General features: G+C 35.0%; 1 protein-coding gene across 1 annotated transcript in view; it reads left to right on the top strand.

Moving 5' to 3' along the window:
- Window positions 1-14865, top strand: part of LOC128182966 (E3 ubiquitin-protein ligase rnf213-alpha-like) — an 80155-nt gene extending 65290 nt beyond the window's left edge. The window contains exons 70-94 of the mRNA XM_052851746.1: window positions 201-458; window positions 1476-1596; window positions 2009-2289; window positions 2565-2685; window positions 2795-2911; window positions 3044-3154; window positions 3272-3325; window positions 3448-3648; window positions 4033-4132; window positions 5654-5688; window positions 7029-7126; window positions 7336-7489; window positions 7646-7817; window positions 8000-8100; window positions 8452-8509; window positions 8686-8870; window positions 10078-10219; window positions 10362-10445; window positions 10950-11142; window positions 11357-11579; window positions 11710-11784; window positions 11896-12087; window positions 12208-12297; window positions 12824-13020; window positions 13309-14865. Of these exons, the coding sequence (XP_052707706.1) occupies window positions 201-458; window positions 1476-1596; window positions 2009-2289; window positions 2565-2685; window positions 2795-2911; window positions 3044-3154; window positions 3272-3325; window positions 3448-3648; window positions 4033-4132; window positions 5654-5688; window positions 7029-7126; window positions 7336-7489; window positions 7646-7817; window positions 8000-8100; window positions 8452-8509; window positions 8686-8870; window positions 10078-10219; window positions 10362-10445; window positions 10950-11142; window positions 11357-11579; window positions 11710-11784; window positions 11896-12087; window positions 12208-12297; window positions 12824-13020; window positions 13309-13510 (3565 nt within the window). The 3' untranslated portion in view covers window positions 13511-14865. The remainder of the gene's footprint in view (window positions 1-200; window positions 459-1475; window positions 1597-2008; window positions 2290-2564; window positions 2686-2794; window positions 2912-3043; window positions 3155-3271; window positions 3326-3447; window positions 3649-4032; window positions 4133-5653; window positions 5689-7028; window positions 7127-7335; window positions 7490-7645; window positions 7818-7999; window positions 8101-8451; window positions 8510-8685; window positions 8871-10077; window positions 10220-10361; window positions 10446-10949; window positions 11143-11356; window positions 11580-11709; window positions 11785-11895; window positions 12088-12207; window positions 12298-12823; window positions 13021-13308) is intronic.
- The last annotated feature ends 219 nt before the right edge of the window (window positions 14866-15084 follow it).

The raw sequence follows: 15084 nt of genomic DNA, 5'->3' as shown, positions 1-15084 counted from the left end.
GGTTTCTCAGTGAAAAATGTCCGAATATTGTCTGGCTGATAAAAGTTGGTTTGCAATAATATATAACTGTATACTGACAAAAACCATGCAGTTTTTAAGATATTATTTGAAGGTGTATCTTTATACAAGTTTTTTCTTGAACTCCATTCAGAATAGCTATTGGGATACGTGATATGATTACTAGAATTTTTTTATTTCAGGCTAAAGTTTCGGAAGTTGAATATTTTCAAACGTCGGTGCAACAGTTTCTTTATGGACCTTGTATCTCAGCTCTGTTTCTCGGATGATGAGCCCCCGTCCAGTGAAGTTGTCCAGAAGTTGATGTCCTACATCACAGCCACTGCTCGAAGAGGACAGGGAGGAAGGATGGCCAGTAAGGAGATGTCTGTGTTTGAGGAAGGAATTGATCCTACACCAGTCCTACGGTCCTTCCTCCTACAACACTTGCTCAGGACTAGGTCAGTGTTTGGCTCAATTTTGCATGATCTTAGTTGATTTTTCTCCTCAGTGTGAGGATGTTTATTTTGCATGACTGTTCAAATATTTTTTCAAATTGACCATGTTGGAATACTGTAGACGTACTTTTGTCCACGTGGTATTAATTTACGCTATGAACGCGGGCACAAATTTTCCGTGGAATTTTTTCCCAGTGTCCTTAAAGTTCATTTTTGAATGAAATTTTGAAATTGCATTACATGAATAAGGATAAACGGAAGTTACTACATTATATAACACTTGCATATACGTGTACCCAATGTATATCATTTTTATCTATGCAAACTGTCAAACAAATTTGTATTGAGAATTCACATAATAAATAATTTAATCTCCTAAAGATTTGAATTTTCTGTAAATTTACTTGCATGAAATTTAAACTTCTCCCAGCTTGAGATATCGGCACGTGTCAGACGACAAATAGCCCCAAGTGGGTCTATCATTCAATGACCCAATTAACTACACGCTAAGACCCGTGTTTTTACTGCAATTTTTAGATCCCTTTGTGCTCTGACTTTTAATTGATAGAACTGATCAACTCATAATTTAAACGATGTGGTGTTTCACAAGATGTTTTTAGCCAGCGTCGTAACATCTTGACGGCTAACTAATGACTACCGACCAGTGCACAACCGATAATTACTGTTCACTGTGAACAGTTCTTACAATTTAAGTCCAAAGTTGGACAAATTTTCGGTAATAATCGCTCAGAACTAAATTTAATAATAATTATTCCAATGATTTTTTTTTCATTCAAAGAATCCCGTAAATTTTTACCCGCGGATTAAATTGATATTGTGATTCCGCAGAATTATGACCCCGTGGAAAAAAATATGTCTACAGTATTCAAATAGACCTTGGTTAGATTCTTAATTCACTTGTGATCTTGTTGACTGTGTCAATTAATTAAGCTGCATTCTCATTTCTCAATTTCATTCATTTAAAATAAGACTCCACTTAGAACAATGTTTAACCTACAGCTCCATACAAGTACAGCAGTACTTAGGGATGTATTTGCAACAAGCAGAGGATTTGATGTCACTGAAAGAAAATGAAGAGAAAATGGTTGACCTTTGTCTTTTGATTATTCAGTGCTTAGAGGTAAAAAAGATTTAATTGGTACTGTGGAATCATTTTTATTCATGGAGGTCTATGTGGGTAGCCAAATTTGCCTGGTTTAATTGTGGGAACGTAATTTCATTGTTAGCAAGTTCGGGATAATTTTAATAAAAATTAAACAAATGATTGCATGCATTTAAGTTCGTAGAGGTGTAAATTGATGGGCAAGAATTACGCATGAAAACCATGAACATTGGTCTCCCATGAACAATGGTGATTCCACAGTAATTCATTCTTTCCCTGAGATGAAAATTTTTTCTCTCTTTCTCTCAAATTATATTTGGATGAGACTAAAAGTAAGATTAAAAGTTACTTTGGGAAAATTTTCAATATGATAAAACGAATACCACTCTGACCAGTAGGCTTTAAAACTGTTATCCTTTAATTTTCTAAGGACTCCTTCCATCATGACATTGCCAAGAGCACAGACCCAATGAAGTCCAAAATCAAAATGGCTACCCAGATGTTGCAGCTTGACGTGGGTTCTGTGGTGAGAGAGGGGCTGGATGTGGAGAAGCTGTACTGTATGGCACAGACCCGGTTTGGACTGACTGTTGTAGCAGAGGTTCTCCACAAGTTACTGGTGGAGAAATCAATCAAACACAGCCAGCAGATAAGGAAGCTTCTAGATGCAGCAGGGAGAATCTGTGATGAGTGTGGCTCAAGGCAGCCAAAGTATGAAGTTTATATGAACTAATCTGATTTTAAGAGTTTGTTTAATGAGTTTCTATGAAATCAGTAGTATGTTCAGTATTTAAATGGTGAAATGAAATATATAGAAGTTAATTTAGGTCTATATATTTAATAAATGATATTTGTATGTACTAGTATAAATTTTAATTTAGATGTATTCATTTTTTTTCTTCAAAGAGAGTAAGTGTGTTTTAATGCATTGCAGACCATTCCTACGAAGGTATATAAAATAGTATTTTTTTTATTATCTTGATTAGACTGTTTCTAATCAAACACCTGTGTCGCTGCTTTGGAGTGGAGACTTACCAGAAGATCTGTAAGACAACTGATGCCACCACTGTACGCTGGCTGAGTGTACCAGAGCTGCAGAAAAATGAGGTACATTTGTACTTACCTAGAAGTCTTTGTTAAAAATCTTGGTGCTATGAATTCATTGAATAAGATAGTAAATGCAAAGAGGGCTTATGGATAAATTGTGTATTGTCAGATTGTTGAGTGCAGTGACCGATTCATCGTATGTGGGGACCAGTACAAGGAGCTGAGAGAAAAGCTGACACAGGCAGCTCTAGGACAGAACATGGACATCTTTGATGCAGCTATCCAGGTCTTTTCATCTTAATTTTTTATAGATTACATACACGTTGTATTAATTATGTTGATATAAGAGTAAATAGAAATAAACACAAAAATAATACTAGACTAAGTATGATTATGATCATAAAAATCTTTTTGTCAGGCTGTCCAGCTACCAGATTATCAGAAGAGAACCCTGGTCCTTCTAGCTGTGATGAGAGAAATAACTATGTGTTATCTGTATCCTGAAAACAAAAGAAGAGTCACTCCAGCTGTAAGGATTTAATGAATCAGAATATTGTATGCAAATGTTCCCCCAATGTCAACATTTGTATGTGCCTATTGCATCCAACAGAGATTTGCTATTTAAATTTTATTTCTAAATTATTAGGCAGTGGAACAATTGCAGCAGTTCTTGTCTCAGCACCCATTGTTTACCAATCAGGTATGATCATGATAATTGTTGAATTATTTGTTTAAGGAAGTTAGGTTTAATAGTTTTGCTAAATGATTACTATATAATGTTTTTCTATAAGACAAATAAAGTTTATATTTATATTCCTTTAGACTGATCTTCCGGCTGCACTGTGTAGAAATGCTGTATGGAGGAGGAACCCCCAGCTGACTGTACAGGAGGGGATGGACCTGGGCCACCAGAGTACCGTGTGTCTACTGAACCATTTCTTCATCACCCTGCTGGAGATCCCAGAGGAGAGGACACTGGTGGAACCACTCAACAGACTGGTCCAACAGCCAGGGGACATGCAGGTGGGTGGACAGGGAAACTGTGTTCAGTCAGTGATACATGTATATTGCACATGTATCTTTCAAGTACAAAGACCTTATTTTAGAGGGAGGCTCTGTATTCTGCAATAACTGCAATAACTGAGTTCTGATATCATGTTTCATTTCTTCACAAAGATGGGATAAAAGAAAAATGCTCTTAGGCTAGTATTTCTCTTCTCAGCTCTGCTTGCAGACTCTGCAAAATTTCATTTATGTTAAGCTAGAGTGAGGGAGGTTTAAAATCTAAATTCTGTAGAATCCTTTAAGATATTAATGGCTAAACAATCAGGTCTGTAAGAAATGGTGTAACCCACATCTCAATCCACATTGACCAACTGAAAATGCAATTATTATCTTGACCTACAGAACTCCTTTCTACCAACTATGCCACAAGATGATGTTGCTGAAATAAAGGAAGCTTTGTTGGCAGCCAGACGGGGAGGTGATGAAAATCCAGTATTTTATCGTAAGTAAAATAATGTTTTATAATATTCTTGTAAATACAGTAACTGTTTAGTGTTTATTATACCCCCCGCAAACAAAGTTTGGGGGGGTATATAGGAATCACCTTGTCCGTCCGTCCGTCTGTCCGTCCGTCCGTCCGTCCGTCCGTCCGTCTGTCCGTCTGTCTGTTCGATTCGTGTCCGGTCCATATCTTTCTTATGGAGAAACATTAGAAGTTCTTACTTCACACAAAGATTGCTTATGACCTAAGGGTGTGTCATGACCTTGAACCAAGGTCATTCGGGCAAGGTCAAGGTCACTGGCAGAAAAAGTGCAAAATTCGTGTCCGGTCCATATCTTTCTTATGGAGAAACATTAGAAGTTCTAACTTCACACAAAGAATGCTTATGACCTAAGGGTGTGTCATGACCTTGAACCAAGGTCATTCGGGCAAGGTCAAGGTCACCAACAGAAAAAGTGCAAAATTCGTGTCCGGTCCATATCTTTCTTATGGAGAAACATTGGAAGTTTTAACTTCACACAAAGATTGCTAATGACCTAAGGGTGTGTCATGACCTTAACCCAAGGTCATTAAGCCAAGGTCAAGGTCACTGACAGAAAAAATTGCAAAATTCGTGTCCTGTCCATATCTTTTTAATGGAGAAACATTGGAAGTTCTTACTTCACACAAAGATTGCTTATGACCTAAGGATGTGTCATGACCTTGACCCAAGGTCATTTGGACAAGGTCAAGGTCAATGGCAGAAAAAAGTGCAAAATTCTTGTCAGGTCCATATCTTTCTTCTGGAGAAACATTGGAAGTTCTCAGTTCACACAAAGATTGCTTATAAGATAAGGGTTTGTCATGACCTTGACCCAAGGTCATTTGGGCAAGGCCAAGGTCACTTGCAGAAAAGTATAAAACTCGTGTCCAGTCCATATCTTTCTAATGGACAAATATTGGAAGTTCTTAATTCACATCTAGAATGCTTATAACCTGAGAGTATGTCATGACCTTGACCAAAGGTCAATTGAGGAAGTTCAAGGTCATTGTTAAAAAAAAAATCGGGCTCAGTATACCAATAATTCAAAATTGGAATTTCGTTTGATTTGAGTCATGTTTGTTAACATTAGGATGCAAATGTCCTCATGCATTAACAGTTAACTTGAACTAAAATGGAATTTAAAGAATAGAAATTGGTTTGTGTACTCATATAAGCATTAACAGTTTTTAAAAAATAGAGCAGTTGTTATTTATAGAAAATGGACGATGAAATAGATTCATTCAATATTTTCTATAATAGAAAAAATACATGAGTTATGATTTTTCTTAGCGGGGGGTATCAATTGTGAGCTTGCTCACAGTACCTCTAGTTATGTTCAAAGTTTGATTTACCGTAGATCTGTTCATTAATTCAGCAAAAATGACATCAAAGCCTTTGGTTTTTAACTTTTGATCAGAAAGATTCAGTTTATCATTCAGTCCAAGTGAGCTTAGAAGGAAACATAACCCATGTCCACAAATTTCTTATCTTTTCCATAGGTTGTCCAAATGGCCATCCATATGTGATTGGAAATGTGAGTACATGTAGTAAATGCATTGAGACATTTAACTCTTTACCTGTGTGTGCCTTGGTGTTTTTTTTTCTATCAGCAAATTTCTTGCAGACAGCATAAACTTATTTTCAAAATGTATTTTGTTTTTCTGTGGTAACTTTGAAATGCATTTCTAAATTTATTTAATAATAGTTCAGCATATTCATGTATTAAATTATTTATGATATGTGATGACCACACTCCAGTTTCTGTAGTACCGTATTTATATATTCTCCACACTTTTAAATCCCTAACATTTCCAGAAGATTCTAACGTAACTATTTCTGCTTGTATCTGTTTTGTCTTCTGTTTTGTGTGGGCTTTGTCTACTTTGTATACAATATATTCTATTTCTGGTGTCTTAATTATCAGGAAGTTTCATGTCTTAATTTCTCGTCTTGTTAACAGGAGCAAATTAAAGAAGCTGCCCCCCCCCCCACTCCCCACGCCATTTAGAATGACCTTGCATATGATGTGAAAATGTGTCTCTTAATAAAGTTTGTGTTAATTGGTTCCATTAATGAATGCAAATATTTCTTATATAAGAAATTAGACAAACTATTTACTAGTATTCTCCATTTGTTTTAGGGAGGGGACCGATAGGGGAGGGATCATGACTTTCTGTTTGTACATACCACTTTTGTGTCCTGTTTTCTCAGTTAAAAAAATTGGAGACAACATATGAAGTCACATCATTGTAAACCATTTATCCCCCCCCCCCCAAAAAAAATTAATTACTAAACCGTGGTACATATATTCATAGTATAGGCTCTAGTGGGTTTTCTATACAGTTTGCACTAAAACATTCTGAAGATTGAGTTCAACTTAAGAATTACATCAAAGTCAATTAATCAATGTCAAAATTACTGAATAGGTTGAATTAATTTAGTTTGATTTATTATGCACCCTTTTTATGTATGCAATATTATAGAAACGTCTTTTCTCCATAATGCATATTCCTTTAGCTTATTATAATGATATAAAATATTTTGTATCATTTTTTATGATGACTATATAGAAATATCTTTTATGAATTATCAGCTTGTTGTCAGGCTTATAATAGAATTTTTTTGCCCATGGGTTAGCTAGACCTCTTGCATAAAAGATCAAAGTTGGAAGTTCACTTTTCAAACACTGAATGCTATAAACATAAGGGCCCCATAGCTCACATGATTGTCATCGATTGTGAATTGTAGTGTGGTCGTCCATATTATCGCGGGCGTTGTAAGGATTGCGGTGCAGAAATTGGAGGTGAAGGTCATCGACTAATAGCCAACAATCAGTTGCATGATGGGTAAGTTTGTGAATCTTGTTTATTGCAGTGTGGTCGGCCAGCCACTGTTGGTAGGTGTAAGGACTGCGGCCAGGAAATCGGGGGACAGTCGTACCAACTACGTGCTGGCAATATAGTGGACCAAGGGTTTGTCCATCTGTCCACATGATTTGTAGAATGTTTTTGACTGAAATTGTAAAGATAATCTTGCATAAATTGCAATACTTTAAGGGATATCTCTTTCAATCAATTTTACCAATTTTACCAATTGTTTCTAAATAAAAAATTGACAAATTGTTCATATCTATATTTAAATAAACGTATATCATCATCAGAATTTGTTGTTTATTTCTTAGGCTAGACCAGACTGCTACAGGACATGTGTTGGGTCGGGCGGAGGGGAGACAACCAGTTGCCAGCCCTGAGAGAGGACTCTCTCCCATTGAGTGTGCCATTGTACGACTCTTCACTCACATGGCCATGTATCTAGGGGCCAGTATCAATCAACAGGTCAGATTCCTCAGAAGTCACATGCAAAGAGTACAAATAGTAGATAAGAAACATTTATGAATCAATTAATTTTTTGACTAACCTAGAATTTTAGCATGCATATTTATTTATTGAATAAACTCTACGTATAAATAATATTGTTTTTGAAATCTTCAGGCCATCCAAAGTCTGATAAAGCCAGACCTGAATGATAATGATGTGCTGCCCTTTTTGTTGGCACACATAGAAAAAGACCTGCTGACCATTCAGAGAGCCGTAGGGAGGAGTGTGGACGATGTCTATATCCTTATACACAGTATCTGCAGAGACATGATTAGCAAATATAGAGGTAAAGTCTGGGGAAAGGAACTATGTTGGTATGGGGTGGATCAAATATTGAAAATAGGAAGTGTTGTTTTGTCTCTTTGTAAAGATTGTAAAGAACCCCTCTCTCTCTCTCTCTCTCTCTCTCTCTCTCTCTCTCTCTCTCTCTCTCTCTCTCTCTCATCTTTAATACTTTCCACATTTCAGGTGGTCAACTGAATCAAGATATATGTGTTTTGGCCAACAAGGCAGCTAGAAAGAAATGGGAAGAAGATTTTGCAAAAACCTATTTGTCACCGGTTCTCCAGGTATCAGTCCAAGATATATTGTACTAACAGTAAAGTTTTTTTATTAATAAGCATGGATATAACATGTTGATGGATAAAGCAAAATTGTTTAGAATCTTCTGCAATCCAAAAACTATTGCAAAGGCACTTTATTTTAGATTTTGAGTAAATGCTTAACCTTTGTAGTTGTCATGAATAAAAGTAATAAATGCATGTACATGTATATTATGAATTTGCTATATCCTCAAGTTCATAATATTTTGATTTAGAAGAGTTTTGCTGTATCATTGCCACATTTAAAATGATCAGTGCTTTCTTAAGTCATGAAAATCATATTTCAATTTTAATCTGAAGTGTTTTTTTTCCTTTTAGGAAATGACAAAAGATCTGAAGACCATGAATAAAAAGCTTGCCAATGATCAGAGATTGGGTATGAAATTGTCTCTTTGAATTTTAAAGACTGAACCTTGTCTAATATCATACAAATATACCTAGACAAATACCTCCGAAATGGTAATTCTTTCATGTAAATTAGAGATATTCTTAAGATATTGTTCTTTTGATTATACTAAATGAAAATGATTATTTGACTGCTGATTTTGACAGGGTCGGACCCACTGCTGTGCCTGTTGTTTGAGATAGACGTTCCATCAGAGCATTCCTCCCCCAGCAGCCTCCACAATGTGGCGGCTGTGTGGCGCTACAGGTCCCAGATCACCATGGACCACCTCCTACACACCGTGCAGGTCCAGGCTCCCACCCACAAAGTGCTGCTTATGTTTCTACAGGAGGTCAGAATTGTTATTCTTTTGGTTATAGCAGATGTAGCTGATTTAAGTTACTGTAGATTCTTAATTAAATGTGAGGAATTAATTTCCGCGTAAAATCACAAGAAGCACATCATGGGGATTTTAAAATTTTGCTTTTATTTTTCAGACATACATGTATGTAGATTAAATGAAACTATGCTTACAGTTTGGAATTTGCAATTTTATATTCTTGCGATTTGATGCAAAACGGTTGAATTGCGGAATTAATTACTCGTCTAAAATAAGGAATCTACAGTATTCATCAAGTATACTAAACTGTGGTATTTAAATGTACCGTAATGTATCGTGTATAACACGCACTCGTGTATAATAGGCACCCCCCAAAGTTGAAGAAAAAATGATGGAAAAACAGCAGGTCCTATGTATAACACGCACCCAAAAAATTGCCAAATCAGGGCCGCCATTTCCCCCCAAAATATCGATGTTTCATGATAATTTTATAATCCATGCGCAATTTCTTTAATTTTGTGATCGGAACAAAAGAAATGATTTAATTGATTAATTATAGTTAAACTCTTTGATTGTTGTTAAATAAAAATTGTGAAGAAACGTGTGTATGTCTTATATGGTCAATATCAAGATGTACAAATGATCGATATATTTTTAGCAGTGTCTATGTAAAGCAATAACGTTTAACTGCATAACTGGACATGAAGTAATCAAGTTTAATAAAATCAGTATAATTGCTAATCTTCATGCATTTGAAAACACCCTGTGAAGTCCGACACAAAACAGGTGCATGCTTCTGACACCGAAAATTGTTAAACAAACATTGACCACGCGCCAAGTCAACAGGTGGCTGCTTGCGTAATGGCGAATACACTGGCGATATTTAAACTCGTTTGATGCAAGAAATAGTTTTGAGAGAGGATAAATATTTCAATACATGGAGAAAAAAACTAAGAATAAGATATTTCTGATGCAAGTAAAATTAGTATACACTCACACAACTAGCATAACACGCTATATTGGCAGTCAATACTCCCGTGGTGTCAAGAATCACGGCTTGAAAAAATGGGGTAAAATTTTAGTCCTATGTACATTTGTACAACATGCACCCCCCACTTTTGATAAAATTTTGGCTAAAAAAAAGTGTGTGTTATACACGCAACATTACGGTAATCATCTATTTCAGTAAAAAAATATAATCATCTATTTCATTTAAAAGGAGAAGCAGCTAAGAGCTATCCGTCTTGTACCTAGCATCGTGAAACTCCAGAAATTGCTGATTCAGCGATTCCAAAGGAAGTTGGACAGAGGGGAGGCTTTAACATTGACCATCGAGGATATGATAAAGGAGTATGAAAATGGTAAAAAAAAAAAATTTACTAGATAATGATTTTTAAAACTTAGTTTTAAATTTTTGTTGTAGTTTTACATTGTCAAATAACCCTTTTGCTTTGATATTGAATATTTTGTTTTCAAATTTTCTGTACTTGATGTCCATTGTAGAGGGTCGGTTGGATGAGATGAGGAGTTTGGTGAATGACTTTATTCTGGCCTGGCAGTGTGTTAGAGACAAGCTCCTTGCTTACAGTATGTGTTGCAAATTGTCTGAAGTCTTACTGGTTTTCCCACTTGAATTAATGCAGTAACTTTATTAAAACACATTTCCGTGTTACATATTTTTATTTTCTAAAGGCTACATGCTTGAAAACTAATCCATGAAGGTTATATTCCACATAAAAAGAAACTTGCCCCATGATGTTCATTGTGATATGATGACATATCAGAAGCAAGAAGTGAAGAGTTGCATTCAATGTTATTGTTATGATCCACTTTTTTATGATCATGGATATTTATATGAAAATTTTATTTCTTATTGATAATAGAAGACTGATAATATGTTAAATGAAATAGAAAAAAGACAAAATATTTGAATTTGGACAGTCACTTAAAGCTTTAGTTAGCATCTAGAAAATTGTCAACAATGGTTCAATTAATAAAAAAGATAAACAATGAACAGATAGACAACAGTACAATTGTTCGAATTTACTTTCTCTTAATTGAGATGAGCATATTATATTTAATATTTTGTAGCCTTTCCGACCTTGGAGGGATTAACCAAGATCCCCAAGGAGTTTTGCCAGAAGCCCATCACTGATGCCCACCCAGTGTCTGTGCTGCTGCCCACTTTTAGGGACAATGGGCTCTGTGCCTATGGTCTACTGTACTATCTACTGAAGAAACAAAACAACTTCCTGCAGGAGTACTGCAAGGTGAAGAAACTCAAGTAAGTCTCATGGCAATTTTCTTTCAATTGTAAAGAGATGGAAACATTCAACATTGAAGGGTGTGCATCATTGTAATATGTGAAAATAAAATTGAAAATCATTCCTATGGGTAAATACCTGATCATATAATGGATTATACATATGTAGATTCATATTTTAGTCAAAAGGTGTATATAGCACATTTACATGACTGTAATTGACTTTGATTGACAGGTACACAGATCTCCCCAAGGTCCAGTTGAGGGACGTGACCCCGGCTCACCTGATCAGCTACCACCCTGACAGGGACATCCTCCCCATGGTGATGGCCAACTGTCACTACACATTCCAGGTGGGCAAGGGCACCAAGATAGACTACAACTTTGGGGACTTGGAGCGCCAGCTCATGGACCGATTCCTGTTTTCCAAGTCTGTCATTGAGATGCCAGTGTATGAGGTATGTGTCACTAACACAGAGGTTAGAGTCACATTGATTTATAAATGTATTACACATTAAACTCCTTCACAATATATACCTGTCCATAATAATGTTTAAACATTCAAGTGAAATATTTTTGTCTTTGCAGTTTGAGATGATGACGTACAGATCAGAGACAACTAATGCTGTGGTGTTTAGAGATCTCCGACAGAAAATCAAACAGGTGAAATTCTTTTTCTAGATTAACTGTATTGAAATAGAGCAAAGACACAAAATATTGTTTCAGGTTTACACTTACAAGTGCTTCACTCTGATTGGTTTGGTTGTCTTGTAGGAACCTTTGACCCCTGTAGTAGCCAATCAGATCTGTGAGGAGACCAGAGCTTACCCTGACCTTTGTGAGACCTTGGACAAACTAGAAATCACCATCAGCTTCCTGAAGTCTGTAAAAGGAGACCCCAATATGTCCTTGGAGAAATTCATGACCCAGACTCTCAAGATGGAAAACCCCTTCCCTAGTCAAAAGGTTTTATTTTTATATTCTTTAATGGTATAGACCTTATGTATTCTTGTTCATTGCTTCAGATAATTCTACTGTAATTGATACAGAGTATTATTAACTAAACTTGAGTGCATTTTGTTTAAGGCAAGGTCCTCATGTCAATGCAAGCATGCCCAGTCTCTGTGGATAACTTTGGCCATGGAGAAAACCCGAAGACAAGCCTCACACAAACAGGTCAGTTGGTTTGTCTATCTTTAATATGTTAATCTATAGTCAAAAGGACAATATAACCAAATAGGAGACAGGCAACTGTATTTTTCTGACATTTTTATAAGAAATACTTAACTTTGTTTAATGATGAAATTAATATGAAGATCAATGAATACAAGAGAGAAGATGTAAATCAGGTGTTATTTCTCCCAATGAATGTTGCTATTTAATTTCTCCCATCTCTTTTTTAAATGGGTAAACAACTCGAGCATTAATTAAGTGGTACATGTACATGTATGGTGTCTGTGTTAAGCACAAGATATACTGCAAATACTATATAACTTAGTAGTACATGGTGCCATTGTTTGTCAATGGTTACCAAAGCAAGAGAATTGAATTTCTATTTACATATAATTATTGCATCGGCTGGGTTTTATTATATCTTGACACATTAACATCACATTGTATACAGAGATTATCAGCAATTCGTCAATGATTTACATTTATATTAGATGTTCAAAAAAAAAATATTTTGCATTTTCCTTTCCAGGATGCATTTGAAGGTGTAGTGACAGAACTGAGGGAAGAGCTTAATGCTGCACAGCGAGATATGATCACGTCCCTGTGTGAGGAAATCTCCCTGGAGAGACTGGACCTACTGCTGGAGATCCTGTTTGAGTGCATTATGCTTACTATAACAGTTCCTAAAGGAACTGACGATGATGATTTGGACATGGCCAAACTTCCGTAAGTGGAACCCTTCAAGTTGGTCACCATCCTAATGATGTCTAGCTCTCTTGTTTTGATACAAGTTTTTCATTAAATCCAACAACGTATATTTTTTTTAAAATAATTTAAACAGGTGCAGTTTATCATTATCTTCTATAGCTGTGCATAAAATCTTGAGATTATTCAAATTTCCAGAAAAGTTTTATTACTTTTTATTTTCGTTATTTAAAATTTATAAGCATATTATATATTTAAATATATGAATACATCAAGAATCACCTAACTTCTATAATCTATTTATTACAGTTTGCGAGACACACTTCTTGGATACATATCTGCTCCTCAGTATGACCTTGACCTCAATTACCCAGGATGGACGAATGATGTTATAGAAAGAATTCCATACGAAGGAGCGGGTTTTACTGCCATTCTTAACAACCAAGCAGTGGATGCTTGGCTGTTTTTGTATGCTCTTTTCACCGTCAAACAAAGTGAAAGAAGATATTGATGAGTGAGATGATTAACTAGGCAATTAAAATTGAAAATGAAAGTTAAAAACTGAGAGTGAAGGTTAGACTAAAGTAAAATGAGATATAAACCGTTTTGAATTTTTTTTTTTTTTGATTAAACATTTTCTTTTTTGAACTGAAAATCTTAAGGTTTGGAGCAACATGTTGAAGATTGTCAAACCTAATTATAACTGCTGTGTATTTTTTTTATATTGATCAGTTTACTTAAAGAGCAACATATTAAGGAAATGTTCATTGTTTGGGACCAAATTTTAAATGTGATATTGAAATAAACAACAGTGCCAACTTCATGTAGTTTATTCATAGTGTTATCAGCTTTAGTATGTTTTGATATATGCTCTCCATTTTGTACTGTAGTAGATACTTCATTGTTTTGTTAGCTTTAATGGATTTTTTTAAAAAGTTTTTGTTGATATTTTGTTGCCGTTGATTTTGAAAACAAAACTACACAATTTATACCTATTTTTACCATAAAATGATGATTATGCTTATTTTCTTTATTTCATGATTGTTGTGTCACTTACTACATAGAACAAAACTGAATTATTTAGCTCTTTGTTACATACGGCTCAATTTATTAAAGAGCAATATATGATAATTATATTGATCGATGTACATTTTGTAATAATGAAAAAAACTGATTTTGCACAAGCTTTATACATTGTATGGACTTGAATTCACACAGTTGTTTCATATATTGGTGGCAAATCTTAATCTTTTTCTTACTAATTTGTACTAGTTGATGCACCTTGTAAAATGAACTGTTTGGTATAATTTACATTTATTTGCTGAAAAACTCAACTGCATGGTACCAAAGTCAAAAAGATAAAAGAAAGAAATTCTGGTATAAGACAGAAATGACATGTTAAAATGGAGGATTTGATATCTGTGTAAATAGGTACCAGTTATATAATTATAAACTTATCTCTTTATCTCTGTTTCAATTTAATGGCAGGAGGTCTTTAATATTAAGGTTGGCATTCGTAATGTATCCTATTTTGCATGCTTTGATTTATCATTTTGTTTATAGGTAAGTGGTTCTATGGGTTATAGTTGCGTTGTGTGGCATGTGGTCAGTTTAAATCCGGTGATACATGTAGCTGTTTGTTTGATTCACTGTCATGATGTATTGATGCATCAAGGAGGGGTCTGATGAATTATAAATGGCTACATGTAATGGCATTAGGAATGATAGATACGCACAGTTTTTCTGGAACTCAGTTTTAGTCTACGGTATTTATAAACCCAAAGCGCTTTATTACCACTGTTTTGGATACAAGTACATGTAATGTACCCAAGTGTCATGTGTGCAATAAATTTATTTCATTACATACTCCAGTTGATTATCTTTGTTATTGTATTATTCTTTGTATATTACTACATTATAAATGCATGTTATGCATATGATTTGTTTATGCTGAACTGCACACAAATCAAATAAAGAGGAATGCATGATATTCTACATGTAGTTTATGAAATAAGCAGTGATTGATTACAAGTCTTAATAATCTAGTCTTATTCAGATTTGGATCCCTTATCTTAATAAAATTAC

Source organism: Crassostrea angulata, chromosome 5 (genome assembly GCF_025612915.1).
Source record: "Crassostrea angulata isolate pt1a10 chromosome 5, ASM2561291v2, whole genome shotgun sequence".
NCBI classification, from domain to species: Eukaryota; Metazoa; Mollusca; class Bivalvia; order Ostreida; family Ostreidae; genus Magallana; species Magallana angulata.
This window is presented reverse-complemented; position numbering and strand designations above follow the sequence as displayed.